Source organism: Abramis brama, assembly GCF_963993115.1.
Source record: "Abramis brama genome assembly, chromosome: 2".
NCBI lineage: Eukaryota > Metazoa > Chordata > Actinopteri > Cypriniformes > Leuciscidae > Abramis > Abramis brama.
In genome coordinates, this window is record NC_139964.1 from 25,988,210 (window position 1) to 26,014,247 (window position 26,038).

Sequence of the window (26,038 nt, forward strand, 5' to 3'; positions counted from 1 at the left end):
GGTCATGTCCAAGAGAGGCGTACATGACATCTCTCTAAAGAGTTTGTGCCTGATAGATAGATAAGCCAAATGAGGTACTACCGGCCTTTCATTTTTCTCTATTATTTTGAATATATAGTATGACTATACGGCTAGAATATAAAGTTTGGCTTTATTTCTGTCATACATCTATAAAAAAGCTCTCATTGAGAATTAACAGAGGTTTAGCTCTAGATAATGTTGATGTTTTATTGAAAATATTTCATTTGAAGTGTTAGTGTTTGTTTTAGTTGGTCTATTGACCCTTGACTTTTTAAATTATTTTTCAGCATTTGCAATAGTATTTCACAAAATACCTTGTGCTTTTTTATTTCTCTTTTTTAGCAATGCACACAAGCGGAAGTTGCCTGTTTGTATGACATTTAAATGAATGTCACAAAGTGAGTTTTTTTGTTTGTTTATTGACTAATGATAATATTGAGGTCGAGGTATTACTGAACTGTAAAAATTGTTCTATTAAACAGAAGCCGCTGTTGTGATTAACCACTGTAATACATTAACACTGAAAATAAACAAACATAATCATTGAGACACTTAGACATAAACACACATTATACAAACCTCAACAATGGTGACAATCATCAAAATATTCAGAAACAGATCAACATCTGAAACATCTTCAGTTGATTTCATCTAAGGCTGTGGCTGAAAGTCAGTTGTAGTTCTTGTTTCTGCTCGTCTCTTCTCTTTTTTCTGTTCTTGTTCCGCTTTCCTTCAGTGATTCTGCTTGTTAACAACAGGTGTTCACCACTAATGCTAAATCATCACTCAATTAATCACCTGATTATCTCATTGACAGCAACTCTGCCGCAGTGTTTCTTTAACACTTTGTAGATTGAGACAATATGTACAGAGCAATGTTGATTTAACTCTAAGGATATGTTTCAGTTATTGAGGGGAAGTACCTGGAGCTTCAGGTGTGTGTGTGTAAAACAAGTGATTTTCACTGCAAATAGAGCTAAAATAGAACTTATTTTATTCATGCACATATATATATATACATATTATAAAAACAGGCCCAATGGGAAGTTTGCAACTTCCCTCCAGAGAAAGTGTAATTCAATTATGAGATATTTCTGTCATAACTTTTGATCTACACATCTGTGAGATTGTAATTAATAATGCATCTGTTCTACAGGATTTCACAAATCTTAAAATGTCAAACTCCCATGTGAAGCATACAAATGACACAGCTTCGATCACTCATTGAATTCGTTTGTAAATGCGAATGATGTTTTTGCAGTTTGGACAGGTGTGTTTCACATCCTTGCACGATTCCAGACAGAAGGGAATGCAACAACAGAACCAGCACCTGAAAATCACAACAATCTCTAAATCAGCAGTCTGTAAATTCAAGCAGGGTAAACGGTCTAAAGCTTGTACAGTTAGCATACTCACACAAAGAGCGCAAGAACTCCGCAGATTAACCAGGTGAGCAACCCATTTAAATATTCGATTTCCGTGAGGACCTCCGTCATGCAGTGAGGGCAGATAACACGGCCCGGGACATCAGTGAGACTCATAAGCGCCGGCTGCGTAACTGCACATGTACAAATGCATCTATGACATGCAGAACAAATATAAAATATTGCATATACAGTATATATATATATATATATTATACGTCTGCAAGAGTAATTAATTAAGTCTGGGTGAGATGCAAAATATGCATTTTGAAGATTTTTTTAATTATTAATTAAACATGTATAGTGTCCTCCAAACATCAGGAAACACCCTATATTTCAAGGTAGGGTTTTAGACAATATCAGCATAAATCTTAGTTTTCAGAGTAAATCCATTAAAGTAACTTGGAATTATTATCAATGATTTTCTTTTTGGTTACATAAGTATATACACATCACAATCACACATGTCCTTTCTGCTGTGATGCCTGATTAGTGGAATTAATGATTAGCAATTAAAGATAGTAAACAGCAATTAAAAATACATTTTTATAAACAGTTCTAGTATTTCACTGCTGAAAAAAAACAAAAAAAACAAAAAAACAAAAACAAGATTGGTTGAAACATCATTGAAACAAAATAAGGATTTATGTCAATATTGTTTGTCCAGGACGTTCACAAACCTTTGAAAAGCACTGTAATGTAATAAGTGCAAGAATACAAGTATTCATGTTATGAACTGCTCCGAGACTCGAAGGTGAAGATCCAAATGCAGCTTTATTACAGAGTAGTCGTACAGGCAGGGTCAACAACAGCGAACAGATCAATGGAGGAAACACAGAGAACATCCGAATAACAGGCAGAGGTCAGGGCAGGCAGCAATTATCAGAGTCCAATAAACAATCCAAGTCAGAGAAACAATCAGGAAACGGTGAAACAGTCCAAGGTCAGCAATACAAGAATCAAACACAGGTAAATAATGCTCAGAAATGCAGTAACAGTACAACAAGACTTCGCACTGAGTGAATGTGAAAACCAGGTATTTATGGTGTGAGTGAAACAAGGTGATAAGACACAGGTGAATGAGATGAGTGCTGATGAGTCCAGGCAGTGAGTTATGGGAAATGTAGTTTGTGAGGAAGTGATCATAGTCTATTGTGGAGCGCCCTCTGGTGGCTCTCGAGGGCACTCCAGCTGGTGATCGTTACATAGCCCCCCCCAAAGAGCGGCTTCCAGACGCTCCAAAACTGTCCAGGTGGGAGGTGCGGATCCGGGGGCGGGATGGAGGGCCAGGTCCGTGGAGCAGAAGAGGACCTGGAGACTGCGGCAGGACGGAAGGCCAGGGCGGAGCAGGCTGTGCAGGCGACCAGGGCGGAGCAGGCTGTGCAGGCGACCAGGGCGGAGCAGGCTGTGCAGGCGACCAGGGAGGAGCAGGCTGTGCAGGCGACCAGGGAGGAGCAGGCTCTTCAGGCGGCCAGGGAGGAGACGACCCTTCAGGCGTCCAAGGAGGAGACGACCATTCAGGCGGCCAGGGCGGAGCAGACGGTTCAGGAGGCCAGGGAGGAGACAACCCTTCAGGCGGCCAGGGCGGAGACGACCCTTCAGGCGGCCAGGGCGGAGATGACCCTTCAGGCGTCCATGGCACAGGAACAGACACCGGCTCAGGAACAGACACCGGCTCAGGAACAGACACCGGCTCAGGAACAGGAACCGACACCCGCTCAGGAACAGGAACAGACACCAGCTCAGGAACAGACACCGTGGCAGCGGCTATCTCTGCTGAGGGCTCAGGTTCAGGCGTGTCGGCGGCCATTTCTGCTGAGGGTTCAGGCAACGTGGCAGCGGCCATCTCGTCCGGAGACACTGGCTCGGCAGCGGCCATCTTGTCCGAAGACACTGGCTTGGCGGAGACCATCTTGTCCTGAGACACTGGCTCGGCGGCAGCCATCTTGTCCGGAGACACTGGCTCGGCGGCGACCATCTTGTCCGGAAACTCTGGACTGGACGGGACCAGCATCTTGTGAAACTCTGGGCCGGACAGGACCAGCATTTTGTGAAACTCTGGGCTGGACGGGACCAGCATCTTGTGAAACTCTGGGCTGGACGGGACCAGCGGCGAAGAGGGCTTTGGCTCTGGCTCGGCGGGTATGACGCTCACAGACTCCTGCTTGGCGGGCATGACGCTATCAGTCTCAGACTCGGCGGGCATGATGCTTTCAGTCTCAGGCGAGGCTGGACTGGCGTGAAGTGCTGGCTCGGCTGGACTGGCGTGAAATGCAGGCTCTAGTTGGGCAGAAGTGACGTAAACCGTCTCTGGGTCGGCAGACGTGACTTGAACAGTCTCTGGATCGGCAGACGTGACGTGAACAGCCTCTGGATCGGCAGACGTGACGTGAACAGTCTCTGGATCGGCAGACGTGACTTGAACAGTCTCTGGATCGGCAGACGTGACGTGAACAGCCTCTGGATCGGCAGACGTGACGTGAACAGTCTCTGGGTCGGCAGACGTGACTTGACCAGTCTCTGGATCGGCAGTCTCGGCTGCACAAAATTCTGGCATGACGGCCTGGGGAGTTAGTAGCATTAGTAGCGTTGAAACCAGTGAAACTCTCTGGACCTCAGCTGCTCGGACAGATGTCAGTGGCAGATCGGCCAGCTTGGACACCAGTCCTCTCCACCCTCGGACGGGTCCAATCGACGCAATTGTGTTGGCTGATGGTGCAGTCTGCGGTGGAACACGCTCCGCAGCCGACGGAGCTTCGGCTGTATAGCCCCCTCTCAAAAATAGTTTTAAGGATGTACTCTCCTCCACCTCACCCACAGTGAAGGGAGATCCACACAACAGCAAAGCCAAATTTATATATTGGGCCAGGGTCCAGGAAGGGTGATGGAGTGGTGTAAGGGAGCTGAACGGCTCGGATAATCCACCACGGAAAAATATCATTAGGCAATCTTTATCGAAAGATGTCAAATGTGCCAGTTCAATAAAATCCATGATGTATTCCTCGATGGGCCTCTCTCCCTGACGGAGACACATGATCTGTGCTGCTGGGTTCATCTTTGGCATGGTCGTCGCTGCTGGATCACTGTTGGCGAAGTCTTCTGTTATGAACTGCTCCGAGACTCGAAGGTGAAGATCCAAATGCAGCTTTATTACAGAGTAGTCATACAGGCAGGGTCAATAACAGCGAACAGATCAATGGAGGAAACACAGAGAACATCCGAATAACAGGCAGAGGTCAGGGCAGGCAGCAATTATCAGAGTCCAATAAACAATCCAAGTCAGGCCAGGCAGAGAAACAATCAGGAAACGGTGAAACAGTCCAAGGTCAGCAATACAAGAATCAAACACGGGTAAATAACGCTCAGAAATGCAGTAACAGTACAACAAGACTTCGCACTGAGTGAATGTGAAAACCAGGTATTTATGGTGTGAGTGAAACAAGGTGATAAGACACAGGTGAATGAGATGAGTGCTGATGAGTCCAGGCAGTGAGTTATGGGAAATGTAGTTTGTGAGGAAGTGATCATAGTCTATTGTGGAGCGCCCTCTGGTGGCTCTCGAGGGCACTCCAGCTGGTGATCGTTACAATTCAGTTTCAATAGTACTCGAGTAAAGTACAAATTCTTCAAAGTAAAAATTAAGTACTTTACACCTCTAATCACATCAAAACATGCAAAGGAATTAGGTAAATGGCGGCTTTCTGATTCAGAGGAAACCTTCTGTGAAAATGCAGAGGTTTGCAGGCATTATCAGTTCCCTCCGATTTATATGGTTTATCCTCGTCATGCTACATTAGTGTTTATAACTCATGAAATGAATAAAACATGAGAAATGATGGGTCTTGGGTTCTGAACACTCACCGACAGGAACCATCATGGGCTGGACGGTGGTGGGTGGAGCCCCGAACCCATATGGAGGTGGTTGGTAAGGTGCAGCGTTTGGACCTGTAAAAGGGTCAAAACACCAGTTAGAAACACAGAAACCCACTGCAATGGAGATTTATAGGATGTGAGATCATCCGTTTTATTTAAAACCCAGACAGCAACTATAGTGTCGGCACAGATCCGGCCCACATCTGGTACGTGTGGATTCCATGTGTACCAGATGTGGGCCGGATCTGGGCCAACACTATGTTGCTGTCTGGGAAGCCAGTTCATCTCAAAATGATCCAATTAAACAAGTGAGCAAATCAAAGAAAACACTAGCCATGTTAACATGCACCCAAATAATCTGTTAGTAACTGGATTGATGGCTCAGTCAGAATGAAAAGCCTTCACGTAAACACCTCAGTCGACTTAACTGAGCTCGATCTCAGTGAAATTGTGATTAAAAGGGGTAGACCTGAAAAATCGGATTAAGAGGAAAAAATAAGCACGTAAACACTTGAATATCAGTATCTTCTCGATCAGATTTTAAAAAAGGTTAGTCCCATTTAAAACATTACTTGGGTTTCAATTGTTCAGTTGTTGATTTATTTGTTTCCAGGATCAATAACATGCTATATTATCCGGTCTTGGGTGGACACACATTGCTGGTAAAAAAACGAAATTCAATGTTCTGTGAGTGTGAGATGGACAGGTCCTGAAACCCAGTGTTTCTGTTTATGGAGAACATAGCAATTATCTTTCTTCTAATATATATATATATATATATTTTCTTTTTTTTACATGCTTTCACAGTCAGAGATGTTCCCACCCACAACAACAGTATCCATCCATTAGTAATATAATCTACCAGGCCATTACTTAATACCTCTGTAATCGTGAAGCTCAAACTATATCACCACCCAAAGTCTGTATGTTTTACAGGTGACGTCCTTTAACACACATCTGACGTCATTGATGTGACCTTTGCACAGTGCATGATTTCCTGATAACCCGTCCATAAAACAGATCTCAATGGCGCTCTGAATTTGGTGTAAGATTTAGTTTGAAATAAAAAATGAATACAAAATTCACTGAACTGAAGTAGAGAGACTGAAATAGTATTTTCTTGTAAAACATACTCCAAATACAATAATCTTTGTTTTACTTACAACTTTGAATTTTTTATTTATTTACTATTTGTTACAAGATTTTGGATCTTTTTATATCTATTATTAATACTTGAGGGAACACTGACTTGCATTTGGGTCTTATCACAGATTCTAAAGGCTTCAGAAACGTTCTCCTACTGTAAGTTGTTACAACTAGGTTCCATATGTTATTATTAGTTAACTGCGTTAGTTAACAAGAACAAACAATTCTTCTAAAGCATTTATTAATCTTAGCTATTGTTCATATCAACATTTACTAATACATTATTCAAATAAAAAGGTGTGTCTGTTCATATAATCGAATGGACCTGAGCTAACATGAACCAACAACGAACAGTTCTATGTTTATTAACTAATGTTAAAAAAGATGAATAAGTACTGTAAAAATGTATTGCTCATTGTTTGTTAGTTGCATTAACCAACATAGCTCCTGGAACCTTATTGTAAAGCGTTATATTTCGTTCTGGTCTGTAATCCTCTTGTTAGTGAAGATGATCTGACCTGTTTGAGGAGGGTAGGCTGCCTGCGGTCCAGGGTTGTATACGCCTGTCTGGGTCGGCTGAGGACCGGAATAAGGAGGGGGGGTGTATTCCTTCTCCATGATCAAAGACCTGGGAATGAGAATACATGAAGATGAGGAATTGCAAACGTTTCTTTATCTTTGTAACATTCTAATCTTGTTCTACTAATTTCCCTATATCTATAATAAAAGCCACACACTATACAAAGCTGAATAACATCCCTCTTAGTTGATGTAAAAATGTATGCTCGTACCTGTATGTGGTGTGAAACGTGCGGTTGTGTTGCTTCCTCTTTTAGAGAACGAACGGCAGAATATGGATGACTATAGTGAGAGAGCGAGAGGGTGCGGTCCCTGACAACACCAGTCTACAGTCATAAAATTACAGGCAGATAACAGTCACACTGACTGTGTAGGCAGGGCTATCTTTGGCTAAATGATGGTCATCCGCCCCATTTTCCATGACAATAAAGGGAGAGAAAGCAACATTATCAGTTTAGCAAAATTATTTTTCTGCTTGTTTGCACATGCTGTTAATCTTAAAGCAAATGTTGGCAGGTGAGCAGACAGACTGAATCCACGAACATATTAAACCGGGACTTAACTAAAATTATGTCACTTTCTGTGTGTCACAGTTTAAGCAATGTTACATTTTATGTAGAATGGAAAAATAACAGGAATGAATGGAATATAATGCGTTTGGTTGTTAAAAATGAAAATAATTTTTTATTTTTTTATTTGATGTGTCTAAAACTTTATAATGCTCTTTTATTATGTTAATTGTATGTATTCAAATTGAATACCTAGCCCGTTCATGGAAAATGCCATAGGCTATGCAGATTATAAGCCACTTTATCATGTTCTAGTTGGACTTTATAAGGCTGAATGAATCCTTTAAGTGTGCTGCTCATACATTTCTATGACTAAATCATGATTTTATCACAGCTGAGTCGAGTTTCTGGCTTTTCAATTCTTTTGGGTGATGTGCACACCGTAACATGCACATGGTTATATTTTACTCTGTCAGTTTGTAGCCTACTCAATGCTCATAAAACTTTAATGTGATTGGCCATTGTGAGAGGAAGTTTCCATTAACTCTGTGCTGTGCTGTTGTAATCTGTTTATATTAATATTACCTCAATTTGAGTCCAGCATTTCCTGGAATTAGTCAGTCATTAACGTTAGAGAGAGAGGGCAGCTTATAAACAATCCACCACGTCTCCCTCATCCAACTTGCAATGCTGGAAATATTTTTTTCTTTTATTTGATGTGTAAAGCCTTGATTGTTCACACTAAGCCTCAACCTTTCTCATTCAGTATGTATTCAGAAGTGCATTGAATATGAAATATAACATCAACTAGCTTGCCAAAACATATCTGGAGTTTAGCCTTTCTCTTATCCATTTTTGAAACTGTTTTTAGGGGAGACATAAGGAAATTATAACTTTTTTATATTTATTTTTTTATTCAGCACTACTTTAAAAGCACTATACTTTGGTTAAAATCCAAGGTCTGTATATATGAATAACTAATTTTGAAGTCTTAAAATTTAAAATGGGCCTAATCTTTCTCTCTCTCTCTCTCTCTCCCTCGCAGTGTGTTAGCGCGTGTGCCAAAAAAGCGCGTCCATAGAAACCGGCAGTATCCAGGCTACGGAATACAAACATTCAGCGACTTCGACCCTATTTTTTACAGTCTATGCTTCGACCGCTACAGGAACCGATATGAATAACTAATTTTGAAGTCTTAAAATTTAAAATGGGCCTAATCTCTCTCTCTCTCTCTCTCTCTCTCTCTCTCTCTCTCTCTCTCTCTCTCTCTCTCTCTCTCTCTCTCTCTCTCTCTCTCTCTCTCTCTCTCTCTCTCTCTCTCTCTCTCTCCTCTCCCTCTCCCTCTCCCTCTCCCTCTCCCTCGCAGTGTGTTAGCGCGTGTGCCAAAAAAGCGCGTCCATAGAAACCGGCAGTATCCAGGCTACGGAATACAAACATTCAGCGACTTCGACCCTATTTTTTACAGTCTATGCTTCGACCGCTACAGGAACCGATATGAATAACTAATTTTGAAGTCTTAAAATTTCTCTCTCTCTCTCTCTCTCTCTCTCTCTCTCTCTCTCTCTCTCTCTCTCTCTCTCTCTCTCTCTCTCTCTCTCTCTCTCTCTCTCTCTCTCTCTCTCTCTCTCTCTCTCTCTCTCTCTCTCTCTCTCTCTCTCTCCCTCTCCCTCTCCCTCTCCCTCTCCCTCTCCCTCTCCCTCTCCCTCGCCCTCGCAGTGTGTTAGCGCGTGTGCCAAAAAAGCGCGTCCATAGAAACCGGCAGTATCCAGGCTACGGAATACAAACATTCAGCGACTTCGACCCTATTTTTTACAGTCTATGCTTCGACCGCTACAGGAACCGATAAATCTCTTTAACAAAACGATTTTAAATCGATTTTAAAAATTATGATGTCATCCCAAGTTTTAGTGTCGCGACCCCATTTTGACACGCGGGTAGTGGCACAGAATGGATCACAGCCGCCGGTCACAAACCCGGAGACCACCGTTAAGGGAAACGTTTACGCGGGTACATCGGCCGGTCTGGCCACCGCGGGCTACCGGAGCGCCAAATACACCCCCGAAGAGTGGCTCACCAATAACTCTGCTCTCTTAAACCGGGCCGTCGCGGACCGGGACCGGGCGGAGAATATTTGCCACGAGTCCAAAGCGCTGAAAGTGGAGACCGACGCCGGGACTTTACGCACGCAGACCGAGGGCACCAAGCACTTGGGCGAGCGGCTGCAGGACATCCACCGCTGGAGATCCGAGTTGGCGCAGTTTATCGAGCGGCTGAACGCAGAAACACACCTGCTGATTGGCTCCAGGAGGCGGCTGGAGAAAGCGCTGGACGCCACTGAGATCCCCTTCGCCATCGCCACTGATAACCTGACCTGCCGAGAGAGACGCTTCGGCCCGGATCTGGTGGTGGACCCCGTGGAAGAGGAACTTCTAAAGGTATGAAAAACATAAAAATAATCGAAACTGAAATCGAAAATTATGTAATATGATCTATTTTTGTCTTTTCTTTGTTCAAGAGAATAATAATAATACATAAAACAATAAATAGTTCCCATGGCAGCGAACAATTTTTGGTTCCCAGGCAGAACGTTCTTGGAACATTAGTTTTGGGTTCTCTCTGAACGTTCTGGGAAGAGAACGTTTCCAGTGTTAGCCAGCCTATTTGTAATGCGTTTTGACTGATCAAATCCAGGTTTTAATTAACTCTATCTGCCAAATATACTTGAAAAATTACATTTCAGCATAACATTATAAAAAAAATAAAAAAAATCTACATGGAATGTTCTGGGAAGCTTCTCTTTAGGTTGCAAAAAAAAAAAAAAAAAAAAAAAAACATACAGAGAAAGTAGAACGTTCTTATTTGGTTCCCCCAAAAAATAAACAAATGTGAACCATATGGGAACTTTAGGGGAATGTTCTGTGTTTGCTGAGTTGTAGAACCCCTTTAATTAATAAAAAAAATAACACCAATTAATTTATATTATTATTAGTAGGCTATACTGAGTAAGGACGATGCCATTAAACACAACCAAGATAATATTTGAACAACATTATGTGAACAACAGATCCTAAAACAGTTCATTAAATGATTTTCAACAGGAGGTGGAGCTGATCAGAAGCATCCAGGCCCTGCTGAAAAAAACTCTGGATCAAACTCTCAACCAGATCAGGCTAGTTATCTAGCATTTTGTCTTCATTTACTACCTTTGAGACTACAGCACATAACTGAGATGGATTTTATTCGGATTGCAGATGAAAGTCATAAAACTGTTTGTGTGTGCCAGGCTGAACCGGGAGGTGACGCAGACTCTTGAGTTCGACTGGTCTGATAAACAGCAGGCCTACACCCTGGATGACCAGTGTGGACGTTATAACAACCGGAGCATGGACACACAACAGCATCCCAGCTCAGCAGTGCTGCAGGATCAGTGCGTGCCAAAACTCACAAACACAAACTGTATTTTCATTTCACACACACCTTGCACAATACATTAAAGCATATCAAAGGTGCCGTGTATCTTAACCAGATCATTCTGAACAGTTTTTGGCTGTATTGGATTCTTGACAGCATCAGTGACGGCACTCTCCGGTGTGTTTCTCTGTAGGGTGTGTGATGAGGAGGTGTGGCGTAAGTTTACTGTGGATAACCTGCGGCTGGCGGAGAGAGAGGAGACGGCGAGCCAGGCCCTGAGGAGGCTGTCTGAGCGAGTGCTGCAGGAGACGACTGAGGACCTGCGGGCGCAGTGTGTTACTGTAGATCAGGCTTTCATCCAGCGCTGCATGGAGCTGAGCCAGTCCAAAACACAGCTGGAGCTGCACCTGGGACAGGCAATACACACCTATACAAAGCAAAAGCCTATACAGTGCATGTATACAAATTATCACATAGCCTACATGGCCTAAAACCCCCAAAAAACGGCAGCTGTGACCTTTACAGTAAAAAAAAACGTAGAGGCATTTTAAGTTTTAACGGAACGAACATTTCAAAGTAGAATAACTGGCTCTAGCATTGTTTTTCGGAGAAACAAGTATGTGAACAGCATGTTTCCTAGATATCTGCAAACATATGGTATTTTTATCCTTTAGTACAGCCAAAAAATAAATAAAAATACAGCACCTTAAACTCAAATAATGCAATAAACATTTATTTAATAGCGTAAGATAAGAAATAATAACTTTTACAGTGTATGATAGAGCCTATATAACATTCACATTTCATACTTTATACAAAAACATGAAATCACTCTCTATGGTTGTTTAACGTGTGTGTGTAATAGATTCTGGATCAGATCGGGGCTCAGGAGAAGAATATATCATACTTGCAGCAAGCTGTGCATGATAAAGAAGCTCCACTCAGAGTGGCTCAATCCAGGCTGCATAACCGGACCTTCAGACCCAACATTGAGCAGTGCCGAGACCAGCCACAACTCAGGTACAGGCACTCACTCACTTGCTCACTCACACACACTCACTCACTTACACACACACTCACTCACTCGCTCACTCACTTACTCACACACTCACTCACTTACTTACTCGCACCCACTCGCTCGCTCACTCGCTCGCTCACTCACTCTCACTCACTTGCACACTCGCTCACTCACTCACTCTCACACACTCACTTACTCGCTCACTCACACACTCCCACACACTCACTCACTCACTCGCACTCACTCACTTGCTCACTCACTTAATTAAACACTCGCTCACTCACACTCACTCACTCACTTGCACACACACTCACTCACTCACACACTCACTCGCTCTCGCACACTCACTCGCACGCTCACTCACTCTCGCACACACACTCACTCGCTCACTCACACGCTCACTCACTCTCGCACTCACTCACTCACTCTCGCACACTCACTCACTCACTCGCACACTCACTCACTCACTCACTCGCACACTCACTCGCTCACTCTTGCACACTCACTCGCTCACTCTTGCACATTCACTTACTCGCTCACTCACACACGAACCGATCTGATCCATGTGTGTTTTGTAGTCTGTTAGGTGAGGCATCAAAGCTCAGCAGTACAGTATCAGCCCTACAGCAGCAGCTGTATGAAGCACGCAAATCTTTGTCTGACCTTGAGGAGAATCGACTGGCCCTGGAGAAAGACATCGCTTGCAAAACAAACTCTCTCCTCATCGACAGAGAGAAGTGCATGACGCACCGCACACGCTACCCTACTGTCACAGTGCTGTCTGGATACTGACACACTCTCATAACATTCCCTCCTCAACAGGAGGTCCGGGTCTGTTAGACTGTTACTTCCAGTGGCCTGTCTGTTTTTTTTTTTTATGCAATTATTATATACTACTGCAAAATGCCTGTGCAAAATCAGTTTTTGTGTGTGTTTTTAGTAATTGTTGGTTTGGTGTGTTTGAGTGCTCATTGTTACAATTACACAGCAAAAGTTCAGTGACTTTTTTATTTGTGCATGGTAGAAAGCACACAGTGAACTCAGAGAAAACGCTATGCTTGAGGAAATAGTTTGTGAATGGGCTACTACAAATGATGCCCGTGAAAGAGACTGTGAACGCATTGAATAGGATATGTTTAGTTGGTGAATAGCATAGGCTACTATTACACAGTAGCGATAACGTTAAGCGCACCAGAATGAAATATAATATTCAGAAGTAAACAGCATAGCTGACTTACAGATTCAGTTAACATCCACAAATGAATAAGCACGTCGATTCAGGGAGCAGTGCAAAGTGCCCGTGCAAAATCAGTTTTTGTGTGTGTTTTTAGTAATTGTTGGTTTGGTGTATTTGAGTGCTCATTGTTACAATTACACAGCAAAAGTTCAGTGACATTTTTATTTGTGCATGGTAGAAAGCAAATACTGATACTGACATAATGACATACAATAAATGTGGAAAACTGAACTATACGATTCAGGGAGCAGGCTACACAGTGAACTCCGAGAAAACGCTACTTAAGCTCCGCTACTTTCTTCGACCCTCTCTGTCTCTGGTCCTGGGCTGTGCTCACTCAGTGTCAGTGTGAGAGTGGGAGTGGCCAGCGGCTAGAGCGGTAAAAGCCAGTGTGTGCTTCTTTTACCGATATATATTTAACGATATCTTTTGCATTTCTAATCCAAACAACATCAAACTTGGCACTGCACTTACTCATGCCTGTAGCGAGACACCTGTTGAGTTTGAAATCCATCGGACTAACGGTTCGAGAGATATGCGAATAACACACACACAGACAGACAGACGTTTCTGTAATTTATAGATAGATATATATCCTCTGGTTTTAAAGAAAATGCTTTTAAAGATTTTTTAAAGACTTTTTTTCAAAAGCAATCATTCTAGTTTTAATGATAGATTATCATAGTTATTAATTATCTTTATTATTTATTATTATATATTAAATGTTTTGTGTCATTTAAATTTGTTTCGACATATTATAAATAAATTAAGTGACCAATCATAAGTTTTTAGTCCTACACAAATTTACATTTCAAGGGATAGTCGGTCCAAAAATGACAAATATGTGCTTATTATTATTGTATAATTTTCTGTGTTAAATCAGGATTTGAAAGTCATTACAATAAAATAATCCTGAAATATTTCTGAAAATAACATGGACCCTTTTCACATTTCCGGGGTTCTCAGAAGCGGATGTTGTCATAGTTGGGTAAACTATAGTGGTGAACAGGAGATGGCAGAAAATGTACTTTTTGTATTCCCGTTTGCTCCAATATCAAAAGAAAAAAAATCCATGTTAGCGTTCTGCGACTTTCCAAAGGAGGGAAAAACATCGAGATATTGATTACAGCAGTCAGAAGAGAGACAGATGTGAAATTTGCCATTACTCCCTCAGCCGTTGTATTAGAAACACTCTCACAGCAGCGTTCATTTGTGTTTTGTAATTTACTGCCAAGGTAATTTAACACAAAGTATAGCGTTATAATTGTATATTAAATATTAAAAAAATGATAATACTAAAAACTAGATTTGCAATGTTAATAACTGTGGAAATGTATCATCACTGTATGTGAAAAGGGTCCATTAAAAAAATTTGCTGCCTCAATGAACTGGCATTTGTGGAAAGACAAACGGTATCAGTATGGTAGGATTAGTTTCAACTTACAAACTGATGTCTGATGCAAATAGACAAAACTGGTGCGTACTATATAATCTGATTATATGGCTTATGCAATTTACAAGAGTAAAATACTTAAATCTGTCCGTGTTTACTAAGTATTGGGTAAATAAAGTGAGTGTTTTTTAAAATGGTGTTGTTGTTTATGTCTCTACTATAAGAATGTTAATTCCATTCAGGAAGATTGCAACTTCAACACTGCATCTTAGATTGACACTATAGGGAACGCCATCAACATGACCGGTGTCTTAAGTATGTGTGAAAACACAGCAAATGTTATTGGCCGACGATAGTCCATGAGGTCATTAGCAGAGCGCTCGTGAGTATAAGAGGGTGCATGTAATGCATGTCATCAGTTTGGAACAATTTGTTTGTAAAATAGCACATGGTGAAGGCAAACTAGAAATGGAAAATCCAAGCAAGCGTTTCAGGAAGTGTGTGCCTCCGTGCCCCAGGTTTCTGACTCCTAACTTCCATCAAGATGTCCTGTCTTTGGCATCATCATATCCAGCAGATAGCATGTTGCTGGTGCCATCAGGCCAGGGAGAGGTGCTTGTGGAGGGCAAGGATATTATTTGTACTGAGCCCTCTGAGCCTGCTAGCCCCGCATACGGGGAGCTGTTAGATGTTATGGTCGTGTCATAACCAGATCTGGAGAATATATATCTATATATATATATATATATATATATATATATATATATATAAAACCAAATCTGGATCTGGTATGGGGTGTGAAAAACAGGAAGTCGCTCGTGGCAGACTTGACCCATTAGCCCTCCCCATGAGCCTACCAATTCTTACTGAACTCCATGCAGAGGTGAAGTCAACGTGGAAGAAATCATATTCAGCTCGCATTTATCCATTCCAACATTCAAATTATGTGAATGTAGAGGGGTTACAAGAGCGAGGATATGTGAGGATGCCCCTGTCGAAGAGATGCTTGTCAGCTATCTCTCAAAGGGTGAATCATCCTCTCTGAAGGCTCCGGCATGTCATCTTAGCATCTTTGCTCCCCTTTGATCCTTAGGGTTGATGTAGGTTGAACTGAGTATTGTAGGGTATTATACATGTATATCCCCTCTACTTAGTTTGCTTTCCTCCCAAACTACTGTTGGGTCTTTAAGCAGGGATCTATGTTCTCCTTTGGATGGGTGGGCTTTTTAGGCCTCTCTAGTTGACCCTGGTTGAATATGGAAATAGATTATGCTAATAAGATGAAGAAATTTGCCTGGGGGGCATCCCTCCTTGTTATCTGTCACTTTCAATGGCTAACACTAATAGAGAAAAACTAAGCGCTGGCTATAGCAGGTCCTAGATTAATGTTTTACCTAAAGTGGGGTTCGAGCTGCAGTATTCTGAGGTTCCGAAGTAGTGGTTATATTATATCGTCTCTATATTAGTTCGAGCTGACTACCCCAGTATTCTGAGGTCTTTAAGTAGTGTTAAGCTCCCCTGTGGGATGAGCCTCTACTGTACCTGAGGCTCTTGGAGGAGCAGCAACATTGAAGGTCGTAGTGGCTGTGGTTTTAAAGCCTTGCATGCTCTCTTTGGTGAGCTGCTCTTTAGGACCTTAGGGTTGAGTAAGGTGTTTATTCCCTCCCCAACTGGTTTGGGTCTTAAAGCAGGGTCCTTCGCTCCCCTTTGAAGCTCAAGTTGATCTATCTTCTTGTTATTCTGCGCTCTTTCTTTAAAAGAAGTTCACATAGCTGAGCCAGTTATTCTTTAGAGCTCTGCTCTTGGGCCCAGCATATGGACTGCAAGGGAGGAAGGTTGTAAAGGCCGAGACTTCCCTTGTTATAAGAGCATAGGAGCTTGGATATCGTATATACAGTGCAATGCATAAGTGAATACACCCATGCTAAAGTTGACTAAAAAGAGGAATAAAAAATCATATTTTGGAAATTGAACTTAATGCCTTAATTTAAAAAATTAGGAAAAATCCAACCTTTAAGGACACCAATTTTATTTGTGAATGAATAATGTATCGTAAATAAATAAATGTTCTTCCTTAAAATACATGGTGCATAAGTGAGTACACCCCTATGTTAAATTCCCATAGAGGCAGGCAGATTTTTATTTTTAAGTATTTTTTTTAATTTTTTTTTAGGATACTATGCATCCTGATAAAGTTCCCTTGGCCTTTGGAATTAAAATAGCCCCACATCATCACATAGCCTTCACCATACCTAGAGATTGGCATGATTTTATTTCAGTTAGCCTAAAAGCTAGTTTGATTTGCATTGAGAGATGATCTTATGGAAAGTACCCCATGCCAATCTCTAGGTATGGTGAAGGCTATGTGATGATGTGGGGCTATTTTAATTCCAAAGGCCAAGGGAACTTTATCAGGATGCATAGTATCCTAAAATTTTTTTTTTTTAAATACTTAAAAATAAAAATCTGCCTGCCTCTATGGGAATTTAACATAGGGGTGTACTCACTTATGCACCATGTATTTTAAGGAAGAACATTTATTTATTTACGATACATTATTCATTCACAAAGAAAATTGGTGTCCTTAAAGGTTGGATTTTTCCTAATTTTTTAAATTAAGGCATTAAGTTCAATTTCCAAAATATGATTTTTTATTCCTCTTTTTAGTCAACTTTAGCATGGGTGTATTCACTTATGCATTGCACTGTAATTGGCAGTGTTGAAGTTCCACTTCGAAAGGGAACATCTCAGGTAATGACTGTAACCATGGTTCTGAGAAGGGGAATGAGACAGCGTCTTGTTGCCATGCCTTAGGCCTACCTCTGTGTCTCATTCAGACAAAAGAGTTGATGACGTGTATTACAGGCTCCCTCTTATACTCATGGCACTCCACTAATGACGTCATGAACTGTCATTGACCAATTAAATTGGTCATTTTCACATGATGTTGTTACCCATATATATATATTTTTATTTATTTTTCAGTGAAACATCACAATGATTACTAATGCCCTTATGTGTGTCATTGTGACTGGATAATTTGGTTTTGATGGCTGTTTTCAGTGAATAGTGAGTGTTTACAGTTTAAACAATGATTATGGGCTTTGTCTATATAGGGACAATGGTAAATAAATCTGTAAAATTTATTCATGGAAGTGAAAATACTGTACCACAATGCCAAAGTATAGTTTGACTTATTTAATTTGACTTGCACATTATTAAATTGTGAATGTTTTGTTTTTTTGCACAGCAGTATTACAAGGTAAGGTTACAGCATCAGAAAAGCATATTTTATATATATATATATATATATATATATATATATATATATATATACATACATACATGCACAACAGAATAAATAAATACACAGGGTAAGTAAATCATGACTGACTAAATTGCAGTGATGGCAATGCTACTCAATGACTGAATGTGTTAGATATAGACAATTCTATAAATAAATAATCATGATTATGACAAAAGTTGCTGCAATAGTACTAGTAAAAGTTGGCTATTGTACTTCACTTAGGTCTACTCTCATTGCATCAAATGTTTCTATTTACAATGTGTTTTGCCTGGTGTCCTAACCAAATTGTCTGATTGCCGTCTTTTCAGTCATGGCCACCTAATCATTTAAACAGATTGACCACATCTCTTTCCTCTGATAGCTGGTGGGTGTCCGGGTAAGCTATGACTGCCTTCGTATCACTTGGATAGATGCTGCATACAGGTGGCGGTAGAGGAGATTCCACTATTTTGTCGAAAGGTTTCCATCCAATGTGAATTCTCATGTGAATTTTAAGGCTTTGTTTCACTGTGAAACTCTTTCCACACTCAGAGCAGACAAAGGGCTTCTCACCAGTGTGACTTCTCATGTGACTTTGAAGGTGTCCTTGTTGCATGAAACTCTTTCCACACTCAGAGCAGGAGAACGGCTTCTCTCCGGTGTGAGTTCTTATGTGTCTCTCAAGGCTTTGTTTCACTGTGAACCTCAATATACAATAAGGACAGGTGAAAGGTTTCTCTCCAGTGTGGATTTTCATGTGTCTCTCAAGGGTGCTGTTCATTGTGAAACTTTTTCCACACAGAGAGCAGGTGAAAGGCTTCTCTCCAGTGTGAATTCTCATGTGAATATCAAGGTTTTGTTTCACTGTGAAACCCTTTCCACACTCAAAGCAGACGAAGGGCTTCTCTCCAGTGTGACTTCTTATGTGACTTTGAAGGTGTCCTTGTTGCATGAAACTCTTTCCACACTCAGAGCAGGAGAACGGCTTCTCTCCAGTGTGAATTCTTATGTGTCTCTCAAGGCTTTGTTTCACTGTGAACCTCAATATACAATAAGGGCAGGTGAAAGGTTTCTCTCCAGTGTGGATTTTCATGTGTCTTTCAAGGGTGCTGTTCACTGTGAAACTTTTTCCACACTCAGAGCATGTGAAAGGCTTCTCTCCAGTGTGAATTCTCATGTGATTTTGAAGGTGTCCATGCTGCGTGAAACTCTTTCCGCACTCAGAGCAGATGAAATGCTTCTCTTCGGTGTGAGTACTCATGTGTATCTTAAGGCTCCTTCTAACTGTAAAACTCTTTCCACACTGAGAACAGATGAAAGGCTTCTCTCCAGTGTGAATTCTCATATGAATGTTAAGCTTTTGTTTCTCTATGAAGCTCATTCCACACTGAGAGCAGGTGAACGGCCTCTCTCCAGTGTGAATTCTCAGGTGTCTCTCAAGGACATGTTTCAATGTGAAACTCTTCATACAATAAGAGCAGATGAAAGGCTTCTGTCCAGTGTGAATTTTCATGTGAATTTGAAGTTGTCCTTGTTGCATGAAACTCCTTCCACACAGAAAGCAGGAAAATGGCTTCTCGCCGGTGTGAATTCTCATGTGACTCTCAAGGTTACTCTTCACAGTGAAACTCTTTCCACATTGAGAGCAGGAGAAAGGCTTCTCTCCAGTGTGAATTCTCATGTGACATTTCAGCTGTCCTTGTTGTTTGAAACTTTTTCCACATTGAGGGCAGGAGAAAGGTTTTTCTCCAGTGTGAATTCTCATGTGAATTAGAAGTTGCCGTTGTTCCATGAAACTGTTTCCACACTGAGAGCAGATGAAGGGCTTCACTCCAGTGTGAATTCTCATGTGACTCTCAAGGTGTTGTTTTACTGTGTAACTCCTTGCACACTGGGTGCAGGCAAAAGGTTTCTCTCCAGTGTGAATGCTCATGTGTCTCTTAAGGCTCCGGTTTACTCTGAAACACTTTCCACATTGAGGACAGGTAAAAGGTTTCTCTCCGGTGTGAATTCTCATATGATTTTTTAGCTTTTGCATCTCTATGAAGCCCATCCCACACTCAGAGCAGGTGAACGGCTTCTCCCCAGTGTGAATTCTCATGTGTCTGTCGAGGCTTTGTTTAAAAATGAAACTCTTTCCACACTGAGAGCAGATGAAAGGTTGCTCTCCAGTGTGTATTCTCATGTGAGTATTAAGCTGTTGTTTCTCTATGAAGCCCATCCCACACTCAGAGCAGATAAAAGGCTTCTCTCCAGTATGAATTCTAATGTGTCGCTCAAGGCTTTGTTTCAATGTGAAACTCTTTTCGCACTGAGGGCATGTGAAAGGCTTCTCTCCAGTGTGAATTCTCATGTGACTCTCAAGGCTTTGTTTCACTGTGAAACTCTTTCCACACTGAGAGCAGGAGAAAGGCTTCTCTCCAGTGTGAACTCTCATGTGACGTTTCCGCTGTCCGTGTTGTGTGAAACTCTTTCCACATTGAGGGCAAGTGAAAGGCTTTTCCCCAGTGTGAATTCTGGTGTGAATTATTAGTTGTCGTTGATCCATGAAACTCCTTCCACACTCAGAGCAGGAGAAAGGCTTCTCTCCAGTGTGAATTTTCATGTGACGTGTCAGCTGTCCTTGTTGTGTGAAACTCTTTCCACACTGAGAGCATGTGCAAGGCTTCTCCCCAGTGTGAACCCTCATGTGAATAATAAGCTTGTGTTTTTCTATGAAGTTCATTCCACACTCAGAGCAGGAGAAAGGCTTCTCTCCAGTGTGAATTTTCATGTGACGTGTCAGCTGTCCTTGTTGTGTGAAACTCTTTCCGCACTGAGAGCAGTTGAACGGCTTCTCTCCAGTGTGAATTCTCATGTGCTTCTTTAGACTTACTTGTTCGGTGAAACACACCCCACATTGATGGCAAGTGACAGAATCTTCTTTCAGTTCCTTCAGATCTAAAACAAACATTGAAAGATTGATGTTAAAAGTCAATTCAAGGGCAGCAAGGATGAGATAGCCAACGTAATAGATGCGCACCCCAAACAATAAATTAAGATGAATATTGCTCAAATCCAATTGAAACTGAACATTTTATACAAAGTTGTAGACCTGTTACTATGTATCCTGATTCATTACAAATTAACGTTTTGGGTTACTTGACTGTAACCCTGTTTCCTGAAAAAGTGTGAATGAGATTCTGCACTTGATTCAGCGCTCTGAGAACACTTTTTTGTGTGACCGGCTGTGAATATACACTATTACTGAAAGTATTGGGACACCCCTCCAAATCATTGAATTCAGGCGTTCCAATCACTTCCATGGCCACAGTTGTTTAAAATCAAGCTCCTAGGCATGCAGACTGCTTTTACAAACATTTGTGAAAGAATGGTTCGCTCTCAGGTTGCCACCTGTGCAATAAGTCCATTCATCAAATTTCCTCACTACTAAATATTCCACGATCAACTGTTAGTGGTATTATAACAAAGTGGAAACAATTGGGAAAAACAGCAACTCAACCACAAAGTGGTAGGTCACGTAAAATCACAGAGCAGGGTCAGTGCGCAGAAGTTGACAACAAAGTCATTGGCTACAGACCTCCAGACTTCGTGTGGCCTTCAGATTAGCTCAAGAACAGTGTGTAGAGCTTCATGGAATGGGTTTCCATGGCCGAGCAGGTGCATCCAAGCCTTACATCACCAAGTGCAATGCAAAGCGTCGGATGCAGTGGTGTAAAGCACGCCACCACTGGACTCATGTGGAGACATGTTCTCTTGAGTGACGAATCACGCTTCTCTGTCTGGCAATCCGATGGACTGGGTATGGTCTGGGTTTGGCTGTTGCCAGGAGAGCGGTACTTCGCTGACCACATTGTGCCAAGTGTAAAGTTTGGTGGAGGGGGAATTATGGTGTGGGAAAAGTTTGGGGATGGCCCCTTCCTGTTCCAACATGACTGCGCACCAGTGCACAAAGCAAGGTCCATAAAGACATGGATGAGCGAGTTTGGTGTGGAGGAACTTGACTGGCCTGCACAGAGTCCAGACCTCAACCCGATAGAACATCTTTGGGAATTATTAGAGCGGAGACTGCGAGCCAGGCCTTATCGTTCAACATCAGTGCCTGACCTCACAAATGCACTTCTAGAGGAATGGTCAAAAATGCCCATATAAACACTCCTAAACCTTGTGGAAAGCTTTCCCAGAAGAGTTAAAGCTGTTATAGCTGCAAAGGGTGGGCCAACTCAATATTAAACCCTACGGATTAAGAATGAGATGTCATTTAAGTTCATGTGCATGTAGGCCTAAAGGCAGATGTCCCGAAACTTTTGGCAATATAGTGTAGTTAGCATCTTGAACTTGAGCGCCTTGACTGAGAAGTTCATGCCTTGATGATTTAAAATCGGATGCAACCCCCCATCCTTCTTGGGAACCAGGAGGTATCTGCTGTAGTTACCTGACTCTTTCTCTGGAAGGGGAACATGTTCTATGACCAGAAGAGATTACAGCTCTTGTGACAGTAAATGCGCCTCCTCCGGCTTCATGGTAGTGGAGACCATGCCGCTGAAATGCGGAGGACGGCGAACTAATTGAATTCTGTAACCTTTTTCTACTATCCTTAGAACCCAACCTTAGTACATTTTGCTGGAAACCGCTGCCCCCGCAACCCCAGAGGTGACGGGGATGGTACAGAGGTTTCATGGGGGTGTCTGGAACAGGCAGGTAGATTTAAATGCCCCGTACCGAGGGGGGGTACCCCCATAGGGCGGGGCGCAAGACCATCGGGACATCTTTTTGGAAATTATGGTCAAGGGGTCTTGCCTTTTTGGAGGCTGCTGAGAGCAACGAGCCGGTCCCCAGTCTTGTTTCTGTGCCTCACGTTTAGAAGGACCAGGGCGAGGCTGGGTGGCCGGCAGCCCCTCCCCCTGAGTGTGGCGAGGAAGGAATTGCACGAAAGCTTCCTCGGCTTTCTTCACCTCCCGATACCTGCTAACGACTGTGTTACCCGAGTCGCCAAATGGGCCGGAAGGTGAGATTGGGGCATCAAGCAGGAACACCCTGTCCCTGTCTTTGATGCCTGTGAGGTTCAGCCACAGATGCATCTCCGTGCTAACCAAAGCACCTATTGAATGGCCGATGACATGAGCCGTTTGCTTGGTTGCATGAAGGGGCAGATCTTTAACAAGCAAGATGAACATAATAAATATGAATAATAAAAAAAAAGTTCATACAGTCTGTGAAGAAATTGTTCTATTGAACTAGATCTTCACCGAATAGGACTAGAATTTAGGATGGGCTTAAGTACACAAGTAACTTAAATAACATGTTGTTTTAAATTGTTATTAAATGACTTATTATGTAACAACAAGGGAACTCAGTATTTTAGTTTGTTGATGTGGGTAAATAAAACCAGCTACATTTTCATGCCTCATAACACACTATAAACTTGAATGGTCTAGTTTAATACAAAAGCAACTGAGGATTCAGCATCAAAATTACTGTAATATTTGTGCAGCATTCACCTTGTTGTGACATCGATTTTTTTATATTGTAGTGGACTATTTATTTTTCTTATCAGAAGCTTTAAGATAATATACAGGCTGTATGTAAACTCAAATCAATATTTCATGTCCACATATTTATTTTTATGGTCAGTAGCCAAAGCTAAGCAGAATCAGAAAGCAATAAGTCAGGAGCAGAAAGGTTTTGAATTGTAACACCACAAAAGTGTTTACTTTGCAATAATGACCTACTGACAAACATACATTTTATCTGCCACTAAATATATGTATTAGAACAAAACAACATTAAATGGGAACACTTTTGTAAAATTTTGTATTATGTGAATAAACATTTAAAGGTCCCATTCTTCGTGATCCCATGTTTCAAACTTTAGTTAGTGTGTAATGTTGTTGTTAGAGTATAAATAATATCTGTAAAATTATAAAGCTCAAAGTTCAATGCCAAGCGAGATATTTTATTTAACAGAAGTCGCCTACATCGAACGGCCCGTTTGGACTACATCCCTCTACTTCCTTCTTTAATGACGTCACTAGAACCGTTTTTTGACTAACCTCCGCCCAGAGGAATGCTCCCTCAACTCTACCGAAATTCGTTTATGTACTTGCGCACTTCTTATAACTTACTGTGTTTACTCAGCTCTTACGGTGATTTTCTGAAGTAAAACTGACGCTTCATCTTTTGTGTGATGTACAATAAACTTTATTAAACTCATCAGTATATGTTTGATCATCATTCGGACCTGGTCCGAAACAGCAGACTTGTAGGCTATTAATAAATAATGGATACATACAAGCAGATGACAAATACGTTATAATAACCGTAATTAAACTACTAAACTATACCTGTTCCATCTCTATACAGCACTCTGACTCTGTAGGCATTATTGTCCGACTCGAAATGAACACCGTTACTGAGAGTTTCTGATATTATCATCATTCCCTGAGATGAAATTGTCCTGAGAGACTGAGCGCGAGCTCATGAAGCTCCGCCCCCTGGGTCGTCCAGCAGCAGCTTATTTGCATTTAAAGGGCACACACTAAAACAGCGCGTTTTTCTGAGCCCCAAAAAATGACAATTTAAACATGCTGTAAAAAATGATCTGTTGGGTATTTTGAGCTGATACTTCACATACACACTCTGGGGACATCAGAGACTTATTATACATCTTGTGAAAAGGGGCATAATACGGGACCTTTAATGATGCTAAATATTATGCAAAATAATTTAAAAATAATATTTAAAAATAATCTCCCTGCAATGTTCTGGTTCTAATGTTAGGGGAATGTTCTGTGTTTGCTGGGTATGAGGCTTTTAAGAAAGCCTTTGGATTATATTGAAAATGCTGGATCTCATGCTGTAGAATGAACCACAAGGCTGCTGTTATCAATAACTTAAATATAACTCAGAGATTAGACTCTAAATGAGCTCGGTGATTCAGGTCAAATGATTAGGCTATTATGTGAAAACATAACCAACACCACCTGATCACCTTTTCTCTTTGCTTGTCTGGCTGATATAGGCTAACTCAGTTACAACTCAGTTATAGCAGCCCAAACAAAATCTGATATTAAAAACTCAAGGGACAAAACCCTGAGTAAAGCAAACACTGATCCTTAATGGTGACTTAAAACTGTGATTTTCTCCTTTGGTGATTCTGCTTGTTAACATCAGGTATCTTCAATAATGGTCAATCATCACTCAATTAACTCAATAACTTTAATGTGAACACTTTTCAGAGTTCATTTAACACTCTTATTTTAACACTTTAACACTCTTGAGTGTGGTCTCAAATAAACTACCAGGATAGTTAATTTAACACTGGATGTTTTGCTGTGTACTATTGTGGACATGAGAACATCACCTATTTAGGTTTAGTCATAAATCATTTGATACATGAGGCTTTTTATTAGTCACTATTAACAATAAACAGAATTAACAAATTATTTTAATAGATTTGTTACATTATAAGTGACAAATAGCAGTCTTACTCTGTGTTTTATTCTTCCACTCTTGCATAGGTGTCGTCTGGCAGGTTTTCGTCTTCACATATGGTGCCTGTGTGGTCTGGTTGTTTTCAGGCTGCTCCATCTTTATCACTAGGAAATGTTCGATGCAGCTTATTTCATCAGTATCCATCAGTCAGGTTTCATTCAATCTATTCTCTAACAGATATTCTACAAGCAAAATTGATTTGGTTTGAAATCAGTGATTTGGCGGCGTTCAAAACGCTGCTTGAATAAGCTTCGAGACGTTTGCGAATACATGGCTTGGAGAGCTCGTCAAACTGGCCAAATCACGTGATCGTTACGTCATATACCGTGTGTTCGCCGCTAGGAGCCGTTAATCTGCAGAACCAGAGCCATTTCAGACCCATATTATAAGATTTCTGACTGAACCCATGAACCAGTGTCTGTGTTGATATGATTTTACCTGATCTCGGTTCAGTTTTATAATTTAGGTTCTAACCTGCAAATATATATGCAGAAGGGCAAAATGGAGAGTGATATTTAATTTGACCGATTAGCCAAGCTCTCCCTGAAAGTAAACAAAAACAATAGCAATTAATAACAGAACACAAATGATACATACTTCATATTAATGCCATTTAATGATTTTTAGATTATATTTAATAGATTATA

General features: G+C 41.3%; 3 protein-coding genes across 3 annotated transcripts; 1 reads left to right on the forward strand and 2 right to left on the reverse strand.

Moving 5' to 3' along the window:
- Positions 1-450: 450 nt before the first annotated feature.
- Positions 451-7,328, reverse strand: LOC311077913 (lipopolysaccharide-induced tumor necrosis factor-alpha factor homolog). The gene is made up of 5 exons (XM_084106558.1): positions 7,256-7,328; positions 6,983-7,092; positions 5,307-5,390; positions 1,438-1,579; positions 451-1,351 (listed from the first exon to the last, which is right to left on the reverse strand). Exons 2-5 carry the CDS (start codon positions 7,080-7,082, stop codon positions 1,243-1,245), a joined length of 435 nt encoding a protein of 144 aa, XP_083962684.1. The 5' UTR covers positions 7,083-7,092; positions 7,256-7,328; the 3' UTR covers positions 451-1,242.
- Positions 7,329-9,386: 2,058 nt separating this feature from the next.
- Positions 9,387-13,814, forward strand: tekt4 (tektin 4). Its single transcript, XM_084106559.1, has 6 exons — positions 9,387-9,987; positions 10,651-10,721; positions 10,836-10,979; positions 11,157-11,379; positions 11,829-11,983; positions 12,560-13,814. Exons 1-6 carry the CDS (start codon positions 9,439-9,441, stop codon positions 12,771-12,773), a joined length of 1,356 nt encoding a protein of 451 aa, XP_083962685.1. The 5' UTR covers positions 9,387-9,438; the 3' UTR covers positions 12,774-13,814.
- Positions 13,815-17,962: 4,148 nt separating this feature from the next.
- On the reverse strand, positions 17,963-25,670 carry LOC311078236 (uncharacterized protein). Its single transcript, XM_084106975.1, has 2 exons — positions 25,388-25,670; positions 17,963-20,837 (listed from the first exon to the last, which is right to left on the reverse strand). The coding sequence occupies exons 1-2, from the start codon at positions 25,533-25,535 to the stop codon at positions 18,241-18,243; spliced, it is 2,745 nt and encodes a 914-aa protein (XP_083963101.1). The 5' UTR covers positions 25,536-25,670; the 3' UTR covers positions 17,963-18,240.
- Between the last annotated feature and the right edge of the window lie 368 nt (positions 25,671-26,038).